The 23843-nt window shown below is 42.4% G+C and overlaps 1 protein-coding gene across 4 annotated transcripts; it reads right to left on the reverse strand.

Annotated features, from left to right (window-relative positions):
- Positions 1-78: 78 nt before the first annotated feature.
- On the reverse strand, positions 79-3571 carry LOC113657234 (small vasohibin binding protein). Of its 4 annotated transcripts, none has more exons than XM_027168880.2 (3): positions 3431-3571; positions 1681-1821; positions 79-605 (listed from the first exon to the last, which is right to left on the reverse strand). In XM_027168880.2, the coding sequence occupies exons 2-3, from the start codon at positions 1792-1794 to the stop codon at positions 519-521; spliced, it is 201 nt and encodes a 66-aa protein (XP_027024681.1). In that variant the 5' UTR covers positions 1795-1821; positions 3431-3571; the 3' UTR covers positions 79-518. The 4 variants fall into 4 exon arrangements, with proteins under 4 accessions (XP_027024681.1, XP_027024679.1, XP_027024678.1 ...); XM_027168878.2 differs by having other exon boundaries at positions 3160-3443; XM_027168877.2 differs by having other exon boundaries at positions 3418-3442.
- Positions 3572-23843: the final 20272 nt, after the last annotated feature.

Below are 23843 nucleotides of genomic sequence, written 5' to 3' on the forward strand. Positions count from 1 at the left end.
CTGACGTCCTGACTGACAGCTGACGCACGGCGTTTAGACACAAACTCCAGACGTTAGCACGCATGAAACAAAACGAAAGCGTTTGACTGATATTTATTTTTTTTAAAGTATTAAATAACATCATCAGTGGTAAAAGGAGAACAGGGTTAACATCCATAAGTGAGAGTCATGAAACAGCGAGGTTTTCCATGCGTTCTCTGTAAACTCTGTACAATATTAATACAACAAACACTGTAAAATAACTGCAGTTTAATAACAATAATACTAATCAACTTCTCCCCAAACAAAACGAATAAAATGGTTGATCGTGAACATTTTGTATTTCCTCTTCATCACTTCCATCACGTCAGAGACTCGGCGTGTAATAATCTGTTTCTTTTGGCTTGGTGACTATTTATACATAACCTCAGTATGAATACTGCTACTGATCGACTTAACGCTCTGCATACTGTGTTAAAGAGTCTGGTGTTCGGTCACGCAGAGCTTCGGTTCATCGTCTTTTTAAATACGTCCCATCTTCATTCTGGTTGCGACTGCATCTGCTTGCAAAACGTCTCGAACTGCTGCTGTTCCAGCTCCGTCATGACTTTGTTCAGGGCGTAGATCTGTAACAGGAGGGCACAAGGAAAAGGAAACGTTTAGGAGAAATGTGAACGCAGCAAACATTAGAATGAGGGTGAACGCGATGTGAGGGACGTGAGGGAACTTGTGGATCGGTAATTGGCTCGAAATATTCACGTGACGTCACACACCTGGCGCCGGCACCTGAACACGTGTAATTATCTGAAGGTGCAAATGGAGTCGGTTCGAGAATGAACAGAATCAAGACGTTTGTTGTGTTCGTCCTGTTGACGAAATATGGTTTTGTAGTACAAACATCTGGGTGGCACGGTGGCTTAGTGGTTAGCACGTTCGCCTCACACCTCCAGGGTTGGGGTTCGGTTCCCGCCTCCGCCTTGTGTGTGGAGTTTGCATGTTCTCCCCGTGCCTCGGGGGTTTACCCGGTCCAAAGACTGTCGAATGTAAAACTCTTCTCCTTCTTCCTATCTTCACCTTCACACTGAGACACACAGCAGGCTTTGTGCTCGCGGTCTGTGAGAGCTTCTCAGCCCTGTGTGTGCTAACTCTGAACACTGTAGAGTTTCTGTTCTGTCTGTTTAGTTCATTTCACCTTCAACAATACCATGTACCCTGAACTGCACGTTTTCTGAAAACGTCTTTTTTTTTTTTAAATAATTGATTTATTTTATTGATTTATTTTGTTCTTGTATCATCAACAACAAAAAGTTTTGAATTATCTCGGTTATGGCAACATTATGGCTCTGATGTGTGCTTGCTATTGTGATATTTTAGTACATGACTTGATGGTAACTTTTGAGTAGCATTATTTTATATATAAGAAGCTGCTGCGTATGTGAAACTCCCTCCGTTTAACCAAAACACAGAAGAAGAAAAAGGAGAAAGATTTTATGGTGTAAATTGATGTAGTTTTTCTAAAAGGAAAAAGGGGCAGGAAATGACTTCATCTGAGATTTTATCGATTTTCGATGAGCCCCCGAGGGCAGGTTTCGCTCACTAAAACTGTTTAGTTTGGTGAGCTGTAAGATTTCTTAGCTGAAGACTGTGAAATTGACTTTGGATTAAAACCGACACTGGATCTGTAAAACCGAGTCTTGTCACCTCTGCTCTCTGTCTCTGTTTGAGCTCCTGCTGAGCAGATTTCTGTTTCACTCGGTCCCCTCTTACAGACGTCTCCTTCTGTTTGGTTCGGTCTTTCCGGCTGCCAGCGTCCATTATCTCACTGCCTGGGATTAGTGATTTCTGCTCAAAAGTAACACAAACACACAATTTTTTTTTAAATGTACAACATTATCAGATCAGATCTATACAGCAGGTTACTGCTGATTATAACCAGACATTAAATCAAATCAATCACATTAATCAATCCCTCAATGATCATACACCTGATTACACACAAGAAATAAAATGAAGCTGATTCAAAGACAATGATCTAACTACTGGTTATTAGAACAGCTAATAATATTTATCAGTTGTTATTTATGTAACTACATAAGATAAAGCTGTAACACAGCAAATACTGCACGAGTATATAAATTGTGGGGCAAGTCGTGGCCTAATGTTAGAGAGTCTGACTCGTAATCCTAAGGTTGTGGGTTCGAGTCTCAGGCTGGCCACGACTGAGGTGCCCTTGAGCAAGGCACCAATAAAAAGCATAAATGGCTGCCCACTGCTCCGGGTGTGTAGTCACGGTGTGTGTGTGCACTTTGGATGGGTCAAATGCAGAGAACAAATTCTAAGTATGGGTCGCCGTATGTCCCTTCACTTTTCAAATGATGTATCCTCCTTGTCCCTGTACACCAACAATTGTACCTGGCTGTCTGTCTGGTGCAGTCACAACAACTCAGAGCTCAATACGCTCAAAACAGTGGAGATGATCGTGGACTTCAGGAGAAACCCACCTGCAGTCCCCACACTCATTATCATGTGAAGGCATTCAAGTTCCTGGGCATTCTACCATCTCCCAGGACCTGAAGTGGGACACTCACATCGACACCAATGTTAGAAAAAAAAAAGGCCTAAGCCAGTTGAGGAAGTTTAACCTGCTACAGGAGCTGCTGAAACATTTCTACTCAGCCGTCATCGAGTCTGTTCCGGTCACATCAGTAACTGATGTAAGTAAGTGCGGTTTGGAAAGATCAGAAGACTACGGAGTACGGTTCGGACTGCTGAAAGGATCATCTGTGTTCTCCTGCCCATCCTTCAAGAACTGAGTGAGGAAAAGGGCTCAGAAAATCACTCTGGATCTTTCACATCCAAGTCATCCACTTTATAAACTTTTACCATCTTGCCGGTGCTACAGAGCCCCAAACTCCATCACAACCAGCACAAGAACAGCTTCTTCCACCAGACAATCGACCTCATGAACAGTTAAATGTTCCCTCATCACACAATAACAATGGTGTGTTATTACCTTACATTTATTTATTACCATCTGCATCCTACTACATCCCTGCACCTCATGTTATTCTATTCCATTCTGTTCTGTCAGAATAGCACAATTTTAATTCCTCAATTCATTTTTTTGTCTATTTGTATTTACATACGTGTATTTTTTGTTCCTTGTACAAGCAAACATACCTGTTAATAAAGCTCTTACTGATTCTGATTCTGATTAGAGGTCTGTGACAGAGTTAGCATGTTAGCTGAGTTAGCATGCTAGCTGAGTTAGCGTGTTAGCATGTTAGCAACACTGTCAATTTATATTCTTTAAATTAAATCCAAAACAAATTCATACAGAAGTACACTATGAAGCGCAGTTTACAAAAGTCAAATAAACATAAAAAAACGACAGGTTTTTTTTGACAGTCGCTAAAAAAAACACGTAAACTGTATCACCATATTAGCCTACTTTCTGTTGTTCTTATTTTTCGTTGGTGTTTTAATTGCGTTTGGAATCCATTATGTGCAGCAGCGCCACCCAGCGGACTGGGGGGGGGGCTGTAAAATACCTAACAGTTTTTTGTACATACAGAACTGTATAATTTCATTTATGAGATTTGTTTGATTCTTTCCCTATGACACCCGGGGGGTGGTGGGTGGTGTGTGTGTGTGTGTGTGTGTGTGTGTGTGTGTGTGTGTGTGTGTGTGTGTGTGTGTGTGTGTGTGTGTGTGCCATAGGGAACGAATCAAACAAATCTAAAATTCTAAAAATGATATAGAATAAACATAAATAGACTGAGGGAGAGACAAAGAAAGGGGGGGGGATTTCTTTCTCTCTCTCTCTCTCTCTCTCTCTCTCTCTCTCTCTCTCTCTCTCTCTCTCTCTCTCTCAATGCGTTGTGCTCTGTGGAGGAAGGAGAACTGAACTTTGCACCAGAGTTCAACTAATCACCCATGTTTTAATCAATGTAGAAACCATCTTAACATATTTATTTATTTATTTATTTGTTTGTTTGTTTGTTTGTTTGTTTGTTTATTAAGTCACCACGAATTTGAATGATATGTGACGTGTGCAAATAAAGTGTTGAAAAAGTAAAAAAAAAAAGTCTCTCCTGCTTCTGTCTGGACCACAAGAGGTCGCTCCTGCACTTCCGTAGTGAAGATGTGACTCTGTGACGTCATCAGAAGGCATCCGAGGTGGAAAGGTCTGGTGTGAGGTGCTGATGGATTTCAGTACAGCCTAGCATTGTTAGTATTTTATATGAACTATAATATATTTAAAAATAGAAAAAAAATAATGATATTATTTAATTAAGGTTGATTAAAAAAGAAAGAAAGAAAGAAAGAAAGAAAGAAAGATAAAGCATTGATCTCTCCAAACCTCTTTAAAGACCGAAGTTGACACATAAATGTCTTTTTTATACAATGGATAGAAGTCAGTGAAAGTGTTAATGAAGATCGATTCACTGATCGATTCATTGACCGATTTAATTGACTCGTATCAATATTAAGCTGTTTGTCTACTGAAGCACTTCAGTTTAATTCCCAGAACACAAGAAGAAGCACGCTCAGAAACACGGATACAGTCGTATGCAAAAGTTTAGGAACCCCTGACAATTTCCATGATTTTCATTTATAAATATTTGGGTGTTTAGATCAGCAATATCATTATCAGGTGCATAAATTTGGGCACCCTTGCCATTTTGTTGATTCGAATACCTGTAACTATGTAGCACCGATTAATCGGAGCACACGATCGGTTTGGTGGCTCGTTAAGCCTTGAACTTCATAGACAGGTGCATGATCATGAGAAAAGGTATTTAAGGTGGCAAATTGCCTTTTGTAGCCTTCCCCTAAACCATAATGTTGGACAATCTTTGTTTTCAGGTCATTTGAGAGTTGTTTTGATGCCTCTGAAGAGTGGCAACATGGAGGCGTCAAAACAACTCTCAAATGACCTGAAAACAAAGACTGTTCAACATTATGGTTTAGGGGAAGGCTACAAAAAGTTATCACAGAGATAGAAGCTGTCATTGTGCACTGTGAGGAACATAGTGAGGACATGGAAGACCACAGGCACAGTTCTTGTTGGATGTGAGAACGGTCAAAAACAGCCCACAGACCACCCCCAAAGACCTACAACATCAACTTGCTGCAGATGGCGTCACTGTGCATCGTTCAACAATTCAGCGCACTTTGCACAAGGTGAAGCTGTACGGGAGAGTGATGCGAAAGAAGCCTTTTCTGCACACACGCCACAAACTGAGTCGCTTGAGGTACGCAAACGCACATTTGGACGAGCCAGCTTCATTTTTGAATAAGGCGCTGTGGATTGATGAAACAAAGATTGAGTTATTCGGTCATAACAAGGGGCATTATCCATGGGGGCAAAAGAACACCGCATTCCAAGAAAAACACTTGCTACCCACAGTAACATTTGGTGGAGGTCCCATCGTGCCGTGGGGCCGTGTGGCCAGTGCTGGTGCTGGGAATCTGGTTAAAATTGAGGGTCGCATGGATCCCACACAATATCAGCAGATTCTTGAGAATAATGTTAAGAATCAGTCACAAAGGTGAAGTTACACCAGGGCTGGGGATATCTCAACAAGACAACGACCCAAAACACTGCTCAAAATCTACTCAGGCATTTATGCAGAGGAACAAGTACGATGTACTAGATGTACTCTAGATGTTCTAGAGGCTGTTATTTCTGCTAAAGGAGGCTCTACTAAATATTGATGTGATTTTTCTGTTGGGGTGCCCAAATTTATGCACCTGTTGCATATTGCGCATTTTCTGTTAATCCAATAAACCTCATTTCAACTACTGAAATATTACTTGAGGGTCCTTCGGTTATTTGATAGATCAAAATGAAATTGCTGACCCAAACATTTATAAATGAAAATCCTGGAAATTGTCAGGGGTGCCTAAACTTTTGCATACTCCTTTAAGACAAGATGGATGCGTCTGTCTGGTTCTTCTCCAGGTTTCTTCTTCATGCTCTTTGCTAGCCCATTAGGAACGAGTTTAAATGTACATCCGGATTTCTGAGACGCCGCTTTGTGACGCCGTCTGTTATAAAGAAATCTGAATTAAATTAAAGAAATTATGTTTTAGGTTATAACCCGTTATAATGACGGCTTGAGCTGGTGTAAAGCCTCATGCTTTCAATTCTCCCTTGACCAATCAGAGCTCTCCTCTGCACGTCTGCTTACCCACAACCCCCTGCTCCGCGTCGTGAGATTCTTCTGACACCCCATAAAGTACGTCTGTGTTTTCATTAAATCAAAGGCCTAATTTGCGAGATGAAATGTTGATGTGTGGACAAAATCTGTCATCGGCTGTGTTATTCTGTTATCCTTTGATATCCGATAGCGAGAGCGCTCATCGTGTATCATCCAGAAGGGAGCAAATAGTCTAATTACAGCGATTAATTTGGTGTCAGGTTGTCTGACGCATATGGACCACCAAGAAGCAGCTTGGCTAATTTCTCCTCAGTGATCTTCATCTGCGTAAATATTGGTTAAAATGATACCCGGCTGAATAACAAAGTCAAATAAAGAAAGAAAGGGGAAAAAAAAAAAAGAAAAAGAAAAACGAAAAAGAACATATGTGCGACGATGTTGAACCTTCGAGCTCGTATAGTATAAACGTTATCCCAACGTGCCACGTGAAATTTATCACGCCACATTCCGGCGTGTTTTCTTGGATTCCTTTTACAGCTCAGGAGAGCACTTGCGCTGTGGTAAATATCCAGTGACGAACATACAACAGACCCCCGATCGGGTAGATTTTCCACCCGGCACAATGTCTTAAGATGACTTTCAGCTCCAGAGGAAAAACTGGCGCAGGCGTGGGCGTTTCCCATGAGCCACTGCCACGGTGTTAGGAGCGGCCCCTGAGGAAACGCAGCCTGAACAAACTCAATGCGGTGGGTCTGTGAGGTGCCATAAGCTCACGATGCCAGATTGTTGTCAGACGCATAACACGAGCTCTGCCCGCTCTCACTGCTGCTCTCACTGCCGCTCGCACTGCCTCTGCTTCTTACAGCACAGCCCATTGAACACAACTGCAATTCAGATCTTCTCCTGCACATCAAATTACACTGGCACATTCAATCTCACTCACTCACTGTGTATGTGTCTGGGTATTCTTCATAGCCCGATGACTGAAATGTTGCCCGAACTGACCATAAAAAACAGCGGACACCAAATGATTTACGCGATCGTGAGTATGGAAACGGGACGAACGATTACGCCGAGTAACTGGGTGCCTAAAAACGGCGCTGGAAACAAAAACAAACCTCAGAAGAGTGTTGAAAAGTAAGCGCAAGCTACAGACACGTCTCGTTCGTGTTCAGATCGATAATAACCGAGATGTGGGAAAGCTAGCGGCTTAAAGTGTTTTAGCATTTTCCTCTGCAGAAATATGAAGCAATTTAAAGTGGATGTAAGATCTAAGAGGACAGAAACGTGATCCTGTGTATGTTCGTGTGTATATTAGGAATAAAGCACTCGTCGAGTCGGTGTAAAGTCGATTACTTCCCTATCCTTCCATGGATGTTTTTATAAATCTGTTTATTATTCGCTATTTTCTATATTAGTCCCCGTGAGCTGTTGCTCTCGAAGCGATTACGTATGAGAAAGAGCGTCCGATTTGCAGCCGTGCTACTGTAAGAGCCGCTGCTGTAGGAAATGAAGCCACAAAACAAAAAAGAATGGATGTTTGAAGTCTCCGTGAACTCGTCTGTCGAAAGATACGCATCGGTCGACGCTCGAGAACGAGTTCGCTTCACGCTCTTAATAAACTCTGTATGGATATCTGAGCATCGTGACTAGGTACAGGGATGCAAACACAACACAACCTGCTGACAACCTCGAGGTAAGATCGGAAAATGAAGCTCGCTCAGATGAGTTGTCTTTAACACTCGTCTGCATCTGGACAGGATTATGTTTGGAGGAAGTCTTCAACATCCCTACTGTATATTACCTGCTCCCAGCTGTTCTTCTCGTCCCACAGCCGATAACTAATCCTCAGACAGAAATCTGATCGTGGCGCAAACAAACACACTTGGTCTGTCGATAAATTCGCAAACCTACAGGGTTTCCTTTATTCCTGTATAAGGAAGACTTCCACGGACGGAGTTCCATGCACTGTAAGCGGACCTAAAAATAAGAAGAAGGAGTTGAATAGACGTTTCAACCCGTCATAAAGCTCAGCCATGGTGGCGTCCAGGCTGGCCTGCGTGTTTCCCTTCACTGCCAAGAAAATGCAGCACAACATCGAACTGTTCATGACTAAAAATAACCGGCTGAACCAGCAGAGCTCAAAATAACGGCGAACTGAGGCCTTCTTTCTCACACCTGTACCGAGCGTGCCCAGTGGGATCTTTTCCCATTCTACAAAAAAAAAAAAAACGCATGGTGGAAGGGAGAGAGGAAGCCGCTGAGGCGCGGGGTGGAAATGACCTCACTGGCTTTGTTGGTTAACCGTTGAGAGGGCGGAGTTTTTTTTCATCGAATCGTGCATGTCAGTTAAAATCGCATGTCGTAAACACCACAAACCACAAGAAAAAAAAAAAAAAGGAGAAATTTCCCAGTTGTAGTTTGATGTGTTTGAGATTTCTGAGATGCTGATACCAGAAACTCTGACGTCCGTCGACGTTCGCATCCCGCAGCGCACACACGCTCGGTTCTCACTTCTTCGGCCCTGGCTGGTTTCTTACTTAAATAGCCCTAGCCTAGCCGCTCTGTTGTCCAAGCATCTCTCTTGGAGCCTGGCTACTTCCTTAATAAAAACCCGCGAGGATTCACAGGCATGCGTGTGGCGAAGATGGATCTCATTTTATATGCATTATGCAAATAGGCCTTGGCCCAATGTACTCGGCTCCATCTTTCACCGTAAACAAACCCCTTAGGCAATAAATCTCCACTTGTTATTTCCACGCTTTCGCTCCCCAGAGCCGAAGTCCAAACACAAGATCTGCTTGTTGAACATGATGCACCCTTCCCCCGTCTCCCGACGTCTTGGCCGTGTCGTGTGAGGTGATGTGGGGAACGGGTCGAGTCTGTGGACGGGGTGGGGTGTATGCGAGCATGTGTCTGTGTGTGTGTGTGTGTGTGTGTGTGTGTGTGTGTGTGTGTGTGTGTGTGTGTGTGTGTGTGCGTGTGAGAGAGAGAGAGAGGAACAGTCGGTCTTTTAACCCACCTTATGACAGCCCCTCACTGTGCGCACGCTGGCCAGACGAAGGTTTTGGGTCCGGCCTCTTAACCAGGCGCTTCTACTCATTACTGCTGTTTGTTTTGGCTATGACTAGATGGCACTTAGGGGCACAAGTGTCCAGACCAACACATGATATTTACGAGCAGACGCTGGTTTTCCTTAAATAGAATCGATAAGGCACCGAACGTTTTGTCAGAGAGAAGCGTTCACGCGCTACAGGAAACAACTTTTCTTTTCTCTGTGAGTGTAATTTGGCCCCTTCACCCTCCTAATTTTCTGTCTGGGGCTGCTTTGTGGTTTGTCAACTTGCCTACACGTGGAATTATGTGTTAGGCTACGCTTGGCTGTCGCTCCGACCGACACCAAGAATGTGACAAATAATTCGAACAGTCTTGAAAGCTGGCATGGAGGCAAGTCATATAGCCTGAGGTACATACCTAAATCCCGTAGCCTTATATCAGCGTTAACATGATACACACTGACTGAGCATATTGGCCCGACGTCCACATTTAAATACTGGCCTAGTGTGTGTTATATATTTCGGAACAGCTGCTAAAACAAAATCAGAATAATGAATTACTACCTAGCTGGGAGAAAAGAAACAATCAGTCAAACGTAAAGACGTCAAAAAAATCAATACTGCGTTATACGGTATTTAAAAACACATCAAGACAAATCACATACATTTCTCATTCGTTATTACTTTGGGAGTGATGTGGGGTCACGTGTAAAGGTTCGGTCCGAACATGTGATTCACGTGTCATAAACGCGTGAAAATATTGGAATCGTGTGTCCAAATACTGTATATAAATAAATAAGAATAAATTCTTGTGAGGATAAATGATGATTGTGTTAGAATAAATCAATCATATGTCAAAAGAAAAAAGAAAAATACTCGTATGAAAGAATCAGATGTAAAAAAATAAATGAATCATATAAAAGAATCATATGTCAAAATAAATGAATCATTTGAAAAAAGTACATTTCGAAAAAAAATCGTGTGTATAAAATCACAAAATGAAAGAATCGTATAAAAGAATCATGTGTCAAAATAAATGAATCATTTGAAAAAAGTACATTTCTAGGTAAATCGTGTGTGTATAAAATCACAAAATGAAAGAATCGTATAAAAGAATCATGTGTCAAAATAAAAGAATCATATCGAAATAAATGAATCGTATGAAAAAAGTACATTTCTAAATAAACTGTGTATAAAATCACAAAATGAAAGAATCGTATAAAAGAATCATGTGTGAAAATAAAAGAGTCATATGGAAATAAATGAATCGTATGAAAAAAGTAAATTTCTAAATAAATCGTGTGTATAAAATCACAAAATGAAAGAATCGTATAAAAGAATCATATGTCAAAATAAATGAATCATTTGAAAAAAGTACATTTCTAGGTAAATCGTGTGTGTATAAAATCACAAAATGAAAGAATCGTATAAAAGAATCATGTGTCAAAATAAAAGAATCATATCGAAATAAATGAATCGTATGAAAAAAGTACATTTCTAAATAAACTGTATAAAATCACAAAATGAAAGAATCATATAACAGGATCATGTGTCAAAATAAAAGAATCATATCAAAATAAATAAATAATATTAACATCACTTGTGTGTGATGAAGTACATGTGAATAAGGAATTGTGGGAAAAGGATCACATAAAAAAAACCCCTAAAAGCGTGCCTTAGATGTGAAAAACGTGTGAACCATAACATGTGAAGTGTCTAAAAACCGCATGTGTAAATTTCCATGTTCATGTGACTCTTCTGTAAGGAATTGTTGTGTTTAGTGAGGCAAAGGGTCATGGGTTTGGTGTTAAGGTTGGACAATCGAGGGCAGTATTTAACCCTGCGGCGCTCCGGCGTGAAGCAGCTGTGCAAATACTGTGAGCGGCTCGCCAGGCCGCTCGGGATACAGGTGTAATTCAAACGCATGAATAACCACACTGTGGAGAGACTGGCATCTGTCTCACTGACGTCCATACGGCACCTAAATAGTACCACGTGGACGTGGGCACAAAGCCCCAAAGGGTTCTGCAAACTGTGGTGCACGCGATTTCCTGCCTCTTGTCACACTACGGTGAATGGACACAGAGCCGAGCTCAAGAAGCCATTACGCTCAGGTTTGTTGACACAATGAAAAGATCTCCTCTGGGCTTCAGCAGTTTACAGTTAACAGTCGTTTCACTGTGTGACTCGGAGGTGAGACGCTCACAAGTGATAATGAATAAAGCATGTGTTTCAAAGAATGACATGAAAATCACATTACAATGAATTCCACATGAAAATATTAGAAAATTCGAGTTGGAAAAACACATAAAAGTAAACAAATCATTAGAAACAAATCTGGCACCTATGGCAATTAATGAATCCCTGGAAAGAGATTATGAGTGTACCGGAAAATTGATAAGATTGATAAAGCTTAGTGATAAAATCATGTGAAATAAAAGAAAGCACCGGAAAAATCACAAGTGAAATGGAGACGAAAATCATATATGATTATTGATTCTTTATTTGAAAAACAAAAAAAAAACTGGGGATAATTATTCATTCATTCATTCATTCATTCATTCATTCATTCATTCATTCATTCATTCATCTTCTACCGCTTATCCGAACTTCTCGGGTCACGGGGAGCCTGTGCCTCAGGCTCAGGCGTCATCGGGCATCGAGGCAGGATACACCCTGGACGGAGTGCCAACCCATCACAGGGCACACACACACACTCTCATTCACTCACACACTCACACACTACGGACAATTTCCCAGAGATGCCAATCAACCTACCATGCATGTCTTTGGACCGGGGGAGGAAACCGGAGTACCCGGAGGAAACCCCCGAGGCACGGGGAGAACATGCAAACTCCACATACACAAGGCGGAGGCAGGAATCGAACCCCCAACCCTGGAGGTGTGAGGCAAACGTGATAACCACTAAGCCACCGTGCCCCCCCCTTGGGGATAATTATATGAATTGAAATTAAATATAGAAAAATAATCATTATTTTTCTTCAGTGGGTTGAATAAAAAATGATTTTTTTAGAAAAAGAATCACAAGGCAAAACAATCATTTGGAAAATTGTCTAAAAACAAAAAGAAAAAACAAGGTTTAAAATGGAATAAAATGTGATTATATAAATCGTGATGATTTCTTACATAACGAATTTTCTTCGGTGTTGAAATTTGTTCTCCATTAAATATGTTTTGGGAAAAAATAAACCTTAAGACTTAAATAATAAAAAAAAAAAATCAATCTACTTCAACACGGCTGTACCGTATCTAATCGAAGCTAAAACAAAATGCTGTTAAATTATGATATAAAAGCAGATAAAAAAAAATGCTGTAATTATCACCACTGAACATCACTCTGTGTTCTGAAACGTCGGCTGTGGAGATTTTCTCACCTGGCCGCTGATGTGCCTGAACCTGAGGTGTCATGGGCGTATGAAAGCAGGTGTTGGCCGTCAGCTCAAAGCCGCGTGTAATGCTGGCGCTAAGCGAGTCGTTTACACTCTTCCAAATGATTTATCTAGTGCTTTGTGTTTGTCAGAGCGGCACGTTCTGCTCCGCTTTGTGCCATGCTGGTAACGGGGCTGACACGGGTGAGAAAAAGACTTGAGTAACAAAATCGAATCTTCTCCAAAGGTTAAAAAAAAAAAAAAAAGCTCGCAAACTTTCTCAAACTTTCATAATCTGATAAACTCATACAGTCATTTCATATAACGTTATTCGATCGTGAGCGGGAAAAAAAAAGAAGAGAGGTTTAAATGTATACAGCATCTCACAGAAATGATTACACCCTTCACATTTATGTAAATATTTTATTATATCTTTTCATGTGACAACACTGAAGAAATGCTCCGATGTAAAGTGGTGAGTGTACGACTTGTATGACGCTGTCGGTTTGACGTCCCCTCGAAATAATTCTACACACAGAAATTAAAGGTGGGGCCTCTGATTTTTGAAAGCCAATGTTGACCATTGAAATCACCAAAACAGACACGCCCCTGACCCAAACGGGTCCCACCCCTGTTTCGATAGCTCCGCCCACACATACATACGTAACCCGGGCGACTAATGGAAAAAAACGTGTCTTTATCATACAGTAGCTGAAGGGAAGAACAATACGATTGTAGATAAACAAACAAGCAAAAATGACACACAAGCATAATCATGTAAAGGACAAAGGCATATATTAGTATACACTCTCTCCGCCGGATATTGACAAGCCCCGCCCCTTTCTGCTCATTGGCTACACGTTTGTTTTGATTTTTGTTTATTATTCGACCCGACTCAGTCTTCTGAAGCATTTCTCAAAAATCGGAGACCTCGCCTTTAATGTCTAAACCGCTGGCCACAAAAGTGAGCACACCCCTAAGTGAAAAAGTCTCTTTTTCTCTGTGACTCCTTCCGTTTAATAAGCATTAAACATCTAATGAACAACAAACAAAAAGAAATCCACTGCATCAAAGATGACACGGTTTAGTATCAATCGTAGATCACGCAAAGCGTCCGCTGTTCACGTTCCCGCGTACGAACTGTTTGCTATAGAGACGATAGCATGAACCTGTCTGTCAAATATATATGAAAATAACCTTCTGACCAATCAGAGCTGAGTATTTACCCAGCTCATTTTACTGATAAATGACTCCACAAGTGACCCGAGAAGTTCGGATAAGCGGTAGAAAATGAATGAATGAATGAATGAATGAATGAATACATATGTTCCTCAAATATCATAAACTCGTTCTGTCCGTTTTTTTTCTTCCATTAATTATAACCTTCCTGACTGGAAGCTGCTGAAAATTATCTGTATCTGTTGGATCCCGGGACGTCAGAGCCACAGTCTCATCTCCGAGCCTCACAGTTTCATCTGACTGGAGAATATTATTCCAGAGAAGCTTTGGTTTGTCTTCATGCTTTCACACACATCTCTGCTCTTCTGTTTTGTCAGCGGAGTTATTCGTGATGATGACAGAGATGATTGTGCTGCACTTTGCTTATTCTATGTGTGACTGCTTTTCCGGCTGCTTTCGGGTCGTCCTGCGACTATTTCTGTCTGACTGCTGGTGACGTATCCGGTGAAAGATTAGCTGTGATTTCATCTGTATTATCAAACCAACTGTCTTTACATTTTCTCATTCAACCGTAATCATCATCATCATCATCATCATCATCATCATCATCTTCATCAGTATCATCATTATCCCAGCCTTGGAGGACTTCTTTTATAATGACACCGAGCCCAAACTCTATCTAGAGTTTAATTTATTTCTCTTTTATTTCCGCTCGCTACATACTGTACGAACAGATTGTTCATCTATCGGACGTTAGAAGTGTCCCAGTGATGCAGCGACGCAGCAAAACACTAGCGTAAGTCATAATTAACGTCTTATCATTTCTTCGCTTGTACTGTAATGAATTATATGGTGGTAATCATTTTCAGTACGCTTCGAATTACAGCCTCGGTTAAAGAAATAAAGCTTGTGGTATGGAGCTAGCGAGCCAAAGCCCGAACTTCGTGTGAGGAGCGCAGAGTTTGTCCCGTGTTCAAAGACACATATCTATTAAATGCCCTGTGAATTATAAAACACACATGCGCTCGACACTAGACGGAGTCCACGGCCAAGACGGGATCCGAGATGGAATTTCTGAGATGAACTTTTTCCCCTGATGCGCTCATATATCATGAATCCGGCCGCCCTTTTTTACTGAAGTTTTGACCGGAGAAGCCAATAATACGATTAAGTAGATGTTTTACGTCACACCTTCATAAGGAAGAGGAAGAGGAGGAGAAAGTACTTGCTTCACACTTTTTCATGATATGTATTTATCAACCAACGGGGTAGATGCATTTCTTTTGGATCCGTGCCAATGTATCGTTCTGCAGCACGGCGATGATGAAATGTTTTGTGTAAAGCGCACATCGACAATGTTTCCTGTTAGTCATGGTGTTGCTCAAAAGGAACATCTTGTTCATTTGGACTCTGGAAAGGGTAGAAGAGAGAGAAAGAAAGAGAGAAAGAGAGATAGCACAGGACTGAAAAAGAAACTCACAGGATAAAAAATATGTTTTTACCTCCATCATCACGATCTGAACGATCTCTCTGTGAACTTCCCCGGGACCTGGAATTCCAATATATAGTACTAATGTCCATGTGGGATCTGAAATAGTGAGCAGCTTCAGTGACGTTTTGAGTAACGTGTGTCGTGTTGAAAGCTTCAGATTTTAAAAGGACCTCTAGAAAAAAAACGGACTTAAAGTGACGTGACATACGGCTAAGTACGGTGACCCATATTCAGACACACACACTGTGAACACACACCCGGAGCAGTGGGCAGCCATTTACAGTATGCTGCGGTGCCCGGGGAGCAGTTGGGGGGGGTTCGGTGCCTTGCTCAAGGCACCGAACCCACGACCTTAGGATTACGAGTCAGACTCTCTAACCGTTAGGCCACAACTTGCCCCAATAAATGCGTAATAAACGACTTGCCCTTATAAATGTGTATTTATTTTGTCGAGTATGTCGCATGAAGAGGATGAGACTATGAGACATACCCAGAAAGCAGAACTCAAAGAGTGGAGAAATCAAACGAGAAACAGGTGTGAGTTTTAATAAAACATGTAGCAAGGGGCTGATGGGTAATATAGTCCAGCGCTGACTCAGGATATCTCTGACAGTGAGACAAACTGTTGAGATGAGACGATTTTTAATGTTTTAATGTGAACATTAGAACAGAAACCAGGTTACTTTGGTAATAAAATTAAGATTAACATCTTATTATCGTGACTTAAAACTTCAAACGTGCTTTTAATTCAATATTTTGGGTTGTTGTTGTTCGTGATTGATATGATGCGCCCGTCCCGTAAAGTAACTGAACCAGGATCATTACTTCATCTATTGTTTTATATTTTTGGTCTTCGAGATATCTACAGTTTAAACATGTCACCTCGGAAGACCTCCTCGGATGTTCTTGGATGATACGATAGAGAATTAATTACAGTTTATCCATTCGTACATAGTGTCATTTTTTACCTCAATGGCATTCCATAGTGTAAGATTTTGATTCTATTTATTTATTCGTTCATCCATTCATCTTCTACCGCTTATCCGAACTACCTCGGGTCACGGGGAGCCTGTGCCTATCTCGGCGTCATCGGGCATCGAGGCAGGATACACCCTGGACGGAGTGCCAACCCATCACAGGGCACACACACACTCTCATTCACTCACACACTCACACACTACGAACAATTTTCCAGAGATGCCAAACAACCTACCATGCATGTCTTTGGACCGGGAATCGAACCCCTGACCCTGGAGGTGTGAGGCGAACGTGCTAACACACAGCAGTGAACACACACACAACATGAACACACACCCGGAGCAGTGGGCAACCATTTATGCTGCGGCGCCCGGGGAGCATTTGGGGGGGTTTGGTGCCTTGCTCAAGGGCACCTCACTCGAACCCACAACCTTCAGGTTAGGAGTCAGACTCTCTAACCATTAGGCCACGACTGACTGACTGAATATTGGTGGTGAACCATATCGGTATGGTATTCACCGGTCATTTCCGACCCTGAAATGACTTGTTGTCTTGCAGGAAATCCCACATTGTCCACATAATCAGCATCACCCATAGCATGTGAGTAGTAAAGAAAGCACAAACGGTATATTTTAATGTTAAAACCTTAAAATCCTGTTGTACTCCGAGCTGTGTTCAACTTCACGGTGTGCGTCTACATCTGCATACTTTAATAGCATGAGCCAAAATCGGTTTGAAGCGTAAACTCTTTCGTATAAACAAGTCAGGATAAATCCATTAACTCAATGGTGCGGAAACGAAAAGTTTACGAGATGCCACCAGCACCCTCTCGATATCACCGTATACCTGAGGTATAAAAAAAGCCTTTCATCTTTTCATCTCCACTTCCACGGCCTGTTGCTTGGCAGGCACGTTAGCGAGCGGCTCTTCTGTTAGCTGTCGAAAAAAATAAAACCGTTTGTGCTTTAGAAACGTACGTACACGGACACGTGAGGCGTTTTCGTCATGCCGCGGCTCGGCTAGCTCGACGCTGGTGATGAGACATGTTAGCTCAAGCTCGCTGTGTCGATGTGGAAAAGTCACCTTGGATCGACTCCTCGAATCGAGCTTCAACCAAACCTCCTGAACCACGTTAATTAAAGTTTCACTATCCTGATATTTATCCTTACGACCCGAAGCTTAGCACATCATTAAAATATGATTTTTAGATCGGTCCGATCCCGTGACTCGAGTCTACAAACAAGCTGTGAGACGAGAGATGGACCAAATCAACCCCTGGCCCTTTCATTTATCCTGCATTTACAGTGAAATCATTCAGAACCGGCTTTCTGCGATTCACAGTGTTTGCTTTTAAACATGTGGTTCAAACCTGGCTAACAGGCCCGACTCAGATTATAACTTCATATTAAAATCCTACAGAGACTCAATTACAGCCGGTCCTGTTAAATAAATCAGGCAGGAAAAGTGAGGGGAAACGGGTGGTGGCGGTGGTGGTGGTGGGGGAAACGGCACATCGGCTCATTTTTTAACGTATTTGTGAATCGTCGCTTTGCTTTTTATTGCCGTTTGAATATGCCGGAGATTTATTTCCCCTCTCTCCTCCTCTCTGGTAGATCCATCAGGTTGCATACGTTATATTGTCCCTGCGTACTCGGGGGGATCGGCGGCTGCTGTTTAAGGCTGTTGAGTAGCAGATAATGAGGCAGAATCGAGGTGATGGATGAATTCGAAGAGAGAAACGTTTGGGAAAAAAGTGGGAGCGCTGCAGACTTTTTCGCTGTACGATACTGATGTCCGTCAGCCCTCGCGGCTGCCTGGGGCGTCTGAGTTACAGGACAAAAAATGAAGGAGAGAGAAATGAGAAAGAGAGAGAGTGAGAGAGAGAGAGAGAGAGAGAGAGAGAGAGATGGGAAGACAACTCCACGATGATACGGAGTCCAACCGGCTTTAAGAGCATCTGACTGTCACACGTGAGAAAGCTGCTCATGAAAGCCAGGAAAAATGGACGGGTTTCTAAAGAAGAATAACGGTCAGTAAGTAAGAAGGCTTACAGGCTCTAGGTCGAACGTCCGTATTAAAGGTTAGCAGCCTTCCTGAAGGTCTCACACACGGGAAGCACTTCGTAATTACTGGTTTAGGAAAATAACCGATATCCTGCAAGAATTCTGTGTCGATGCAGGAAAAAAGTGCCTACGGAAAAAAACGCAGTTTCCTTACCACACCCCTGCTGTCTGCCAATCAAAATGACTGACGCATCAATATCCCAATGGACCGTGGCATTTTTATTTTACCACAGAGAATTAGGCAGAAGGCCACTTAACTGCCCCGGTGGCGTTTACTGCCCTGAGTAAACAAGCCCTGGCATTTATGGCACAGTATCTCCAACTTGCCTCATAGCCAAGAACACTTTCTCGAAACTTTCGGAAAAGTGAAAAAGAAGCCACGAGTGAGTGCCGGTGCCAGCTGCACCGACTGCAACACACCGCTCGAAGGGCAAGAATGTCAGCTCACGTTAAATGAGCGATATATTCATTTAATCACCCGTCCGTCCAGCCATCAGTCATTCAGTAACATGCTTGTGGTTTGGATGAAATGAGAGAAGGTTTTAGAAAAGGGAGAGGAGGAGGAGAAGGAGGAGGGAAGGGTAGATGGAGGAGGGGGAGATACACAGGGTCTGGTTTTTAAACTGACACAACTGGAAATGTCAAAGTCTGGTGCTGCTTGAGAAGTGGAATATCGGTAAATATGGTAAACTAACTGCATGCATGATAACATTAGTTTGGAAGAAATTGGTCCCAAAAGTTTTCAGGCTGTATTTGTTCCCTTGTTGAAATCAAAAATCCAGACAAGAAAATAAAATAAAAAAATTATAATGAGGTGGGCCATGGTGGCTTAGTGGTTAGCACGTTCGCCTCACACCTCCAGGGTTGGGGGTTCGATTCCCACCTCCGCCTTGTGTGTGTGGAGTTTGCATGTTCTCCCCGTGCCTCGGGGGTTTCCTCCGGGTACTCCGGTTTCCTCCCCCGGTCCAAAGACATGCATGGTAGGTTGATTGGCATCTCTGGAAAATTGTCCATAGTGTGTGTGTGTGTGTGTGTGAGTGAATGAGAGTGTGTGTGTCCTGTGATGGGTTGGCACTCCGTCCAGTATGTAGCCTGCCTCGATGCCCGATGACGCCTGAGATAGACACAGGCTCCCCGTGACCCGAGAAGTTCGGATAAGCGGTAGAAGATGAACGGATGAATTATAATGAGGCTTCAGACATGAACATGGCAACCTTCCCAGTAGCGACGTGTTTCATCGAACATTCAGCTAAAACTGCTGTTATTACTAAGCGCTTCTTTGGATCTTGGTCTATAGGTTTGAGAAATTAAATTGTGTGAGTTCACAATCGATAACGAGTTACAGTCCACAAAATAATGACCACGATCGAGAAACGGTCACTTTAGTTCATAAAAAAACAAAAAACAAAACAAAAAAAACAAAAAAACAGCATTTTCAGTGCCATAAAAATAAAAAAATAATAAAATAAAATAAAATAAAAAGGACGGTGGGTATTAAGCTACGTTTTCAAAAAGATCGATATCAGTGTGGGCGGGGCTTGAGCTGAGTTCCCTATGGGAGGCCCACTGCACCTCTTTAGGACCCTGAGAGTACGATTAGTGATCAGGGCTCCTATTCATTAGTGTGAGTGGCAGGGTCGGAGCTGCTGCTGAGAGCAGAACGTCAGCTCCTTGTTTAATCCCGTCTCGACCCCAGCGTATTGATAGGGGTGCACTCTAAAGGCATAACCATGACTCTCTAGCTTCTCTCTCAGTTTTGCAGTCAAGAGGGTGCATTAAAAGGTATGTGTTGTTTTTTTTTTTTTTTTACTTTTTTTTTATGTCATACCTGCATCGCAGATGAGATCATCAATCATCATATATACAGGCCACGCCTACAAGGAACAACAGACAAACCACGCACACACTCGCGACTCTTCACTCGCTAGCGTGAACGTAATCAACCTGGCATTATATTTTACAAGCGTTTGCTCTAAGCCTCACGAATGTAATGAGAATGTTGCTAACAACATTGTGTTAATGCTTCTAAAATAAGGTTGCAGGAATGTTCACGAACGTTAACATTGCTGGAAATGTCATCAGATAACCTCGGCACAACATTTGTCATAGATAAATTGCTGATTAGCATAAAATCACCCTCGTTTAGTTGTTAGTGTCAGCTCAAAGCCCAGGCCCAGGGTTTTCAGATCTGCACCATATGGCCACTTTTCTCATCGCATATGTTCCAAATATGTCATCGTTGCCAAAACCATTCACTGGGCAGAGGGGATTTTGTAAAAAAATGTGGTGCACGTGAGACATATGAAACTTGTTTGCATTTCAGTTTCTTGTAAATACTTGGAGTTTTCCTTGACGACAGGTTTCGCCGAGCGACGGTAACGCCTCAGACACAGATGTAGCAAAGCGGCTCGTCTCGCCCGTACCGATGGCTACTTTAATCCCTCGTCTGATTACACTCACTAACTACGTGGAGCGAGAGTGCGCCGTGAGACGTTTGTAAAGGCCAGACGATGAGCGGGGAAAAAAAGACCCTATAGAGCTAATACGAGCTTTATCACATTCACTCTTCCTCCCAACTCTACTGTCAGATCTGTTACAACCAGATGGGCATGTTTTCCAGGCCTGCTTTTATTATTAGGAAGTATAAATCTCTCTTCATGCTCTGCATCTTAAGGTGTTTTATCGGACCAGAGATTACAGAGCAATTCTTTCTGGCATGACATATAAAGGCCTCGCACCTTTTTTTTTTTTCTCTCTCTCTCATTTTTACAAGACGGAGTGCTTGATAATCATCTGCTATTAATTCACGTCTTGATTGGCTAAGACGAAAATGCAAAAAAAATAAAGAATAAAAAATAAAGCTACAAATGATGCAGAGAGGGATCCACATCGAAGCACTTAATTAATTTATTTATTTATATCCGCTCTGCAGACCAGGCATTTGGCGAAATCACGGCTTCGCAGCTGGTTGTCGTTATTGCCTCGGCATGCGCAACCACCTGCTATCAATAAACGACTGGTCTCTCTCTCTCTCTCTCTCTCTCTCTCTCTCTCTCTCTCTCTCTCTCTCTCTTTCTCACCCGAGTCTGTCTGCAGAAACTTGCTACATCGCAGAGAGCTGAGAACACCCCCGCCGTTATCCAAAAAAACGCCGTACTCCGCCCAAATACGTGGGAATTCATAATGTAAAAAGCACTAAGCCAGTACACATTACTTTTACGCCTGATGAACACGCAGACAAATGAACTGCTGTAGCGTCGGGACTCTAAGTGTATAGAAGCGCTCGTGGGAAATGAGCTGATTTGAAAGCCTAACCCAGCCATGTGATGTGTAGAAGATAAATGCGTGTTTGAGGGGCTGGGTGGAGGGTCGAGAGAGAACGCTCTTCTTGAACATGCTAATAGCGAATACATAAATCACGCGCTCGAGATCGGCCAGAAACGAGCCGCGCGGTGCATGTTGCAGAAACATCTTCCAGAGCCTTCAGTAACTCACGTGAATTCAAACACCTCGGGGATATTATATCATAAACAGAGGCCAAGTTGAGAGAAAGTGATGTAACTTACACTCGATTGAACGGCTGTCTGTGTCGGTTCAGCGTGGAGATAAATAACAGCGATAGCGTAGGGAAAGTGTTGCGTCTCCGACGTTCTTATAGACGGGTCTTTTCCCTCGATGAGCATTTTGGAAACGTGGAACGATTTCAAGTCAGACACAACCGGACGAGAGACACGTCCAAAACGAAATCGTAAACCGGATAGCTTTAGCGATGGCTAGCTATCAGATAGCCTTCCGATGCTTTTTTTAACGCTCTATGGCCGGTATAAAGATTTTCAAAAATTCTTTCTGGCTAAATCCGTATGCCGTAAACGCTGTTGCAGTTCCTCTGGAATGTATCCGTCGTAGCTTTAACCCTTCATAACCTTGTTCATCTAGATATGTCATAGAAATCTTTAAGTGCATCGGTGTCGGAAATCTGCCTATTCTCAACTTTTCTTAAGAAACTTCTTGGCAAAGTTGAGATTTGGATCTGTTGAGAATTCTGATCTTGTTTTATATTTATAATACTCACATTCTCCTCTGATGATATCCATCACAAGCGATTTGTAAAACGACGGGAAATCGTCTGGACCAGGACGTCAGAGTACGGTAAGATTCGGAAAGGATGATTGCTGAGATCACATGACCCTAACGTACCGCATAAATCTTCATCACTGGATTTACCAGAATGCTTAATAATGTAGAAATTCACAATGTCATTATATGACCTGCATTTTGTGAAAGTTTTTCTACTTTCCAGACAGAGGAGTGTGCAGAAAATATCTAGGATAGATTTGGACTTAGGATAAAATTAAAAATCCCAGAGAGAGAGAGAGAGAGAGAGAGAGAGAGAGAGAGAGAAAGAGAGAGATACACTTGTAATTACTTTATGTCAAACTAATCGAGGCTGAATAGGGTTTAAGAATGGAATTTAAGCTACTGAGTGAAAAAAATATATAAAAGAGTTCTCTGTTTCTCCAGCGATGCTGCAGACCAGGAGGCTAGTGCAAAAGCAAAATTGGCCATGCTGTCTGGGTGGGAGGGGCTTATTGTCTCTGTCTTGTCAATCACATTTACAACAGCCAATCATGGGCATCTGTAAGCTCCTGTATGTGGAAGAGGGCAAGTAGAAGACAATTAGAGGGAAGATAGAGGACAGATAAAGGACAAATAGAGGGAAGATAGAGGACAGATAAAGGACAAATAGAGGGAAGATAGAGAACAGGTAGAGGACAAATAGAGGGAAGATAGAGGACAGATAGAGAACAGATAGAGGACAGATGAAGAGTATCGAGGTTGTGGTTGAGCTGGGCTGCAGGTGGGTGCATGACTGACACGTGTGCTACCTGTCCTCTATTTGTCCTCTATCTGTCCTCTGTCTTCCCTCTATTCGTCTTCTAATTGCCCTCTTCCACATACAGGAGCTTACAGATGGCCATGATTGGCTGTTGTCACTGTGATTGACAAGAGAGAGACAATAAGTCCCTCCCACACGGACAGCATGGCCAATTTTGCTGTACTAGACTCCTAGTCTGCGGCATCGCTGGAGAAACAGAGGACAGATAGAGGACAAATAGAGGACAGGTAACGCTTACCTCTGAGACACAACGTGAGCAGTTGAGCTGGGCTGCAGGTGGGTGCACGACTGACACGTGCGTCTCAGCACAAACATCTGCAGGTAACCAAAGACCACAAACATCACCATTTCCAGTCTTTTAGCATTTCAAAAAAATCCTAGTTCAAACCATACACACAAAAGCTTTACCATGCTCCTGTTCAGTATCTCATACAGTTAGATGTTCCTGCGGACAGACGGATGGACCGGGAACTTATACTATCCGTGTTCATGTCCGTATACCGTACGGCCTCACGGGCCACTCGAGACAAGGAAAGATGGAGAAGAGTGAAGGAGAAGAGTCACAGACGGAGTTAACCTTACTTCCAAATCAAGGTATTCCAGAGCCATGAGCTGTTGATCTTCTTCTCACACTTCGACGAAT

This window comes from Tachysurus fulvidraco, chromosome 2 (genome assembly GCF_022655615.1).
Source record: "Tachysurus fulvidraco isolate hzauxx_2018 chromosome 2, HZAU_PFXX_2.0, whole genome shotgun sequence".
NCBI classification, from domain to species: Eukaryota; Metazoa; Chordata; class Actinopteri; order Siluriformes; family Bagridae; genus Tachysurus; species Tachysurus fulvidraco.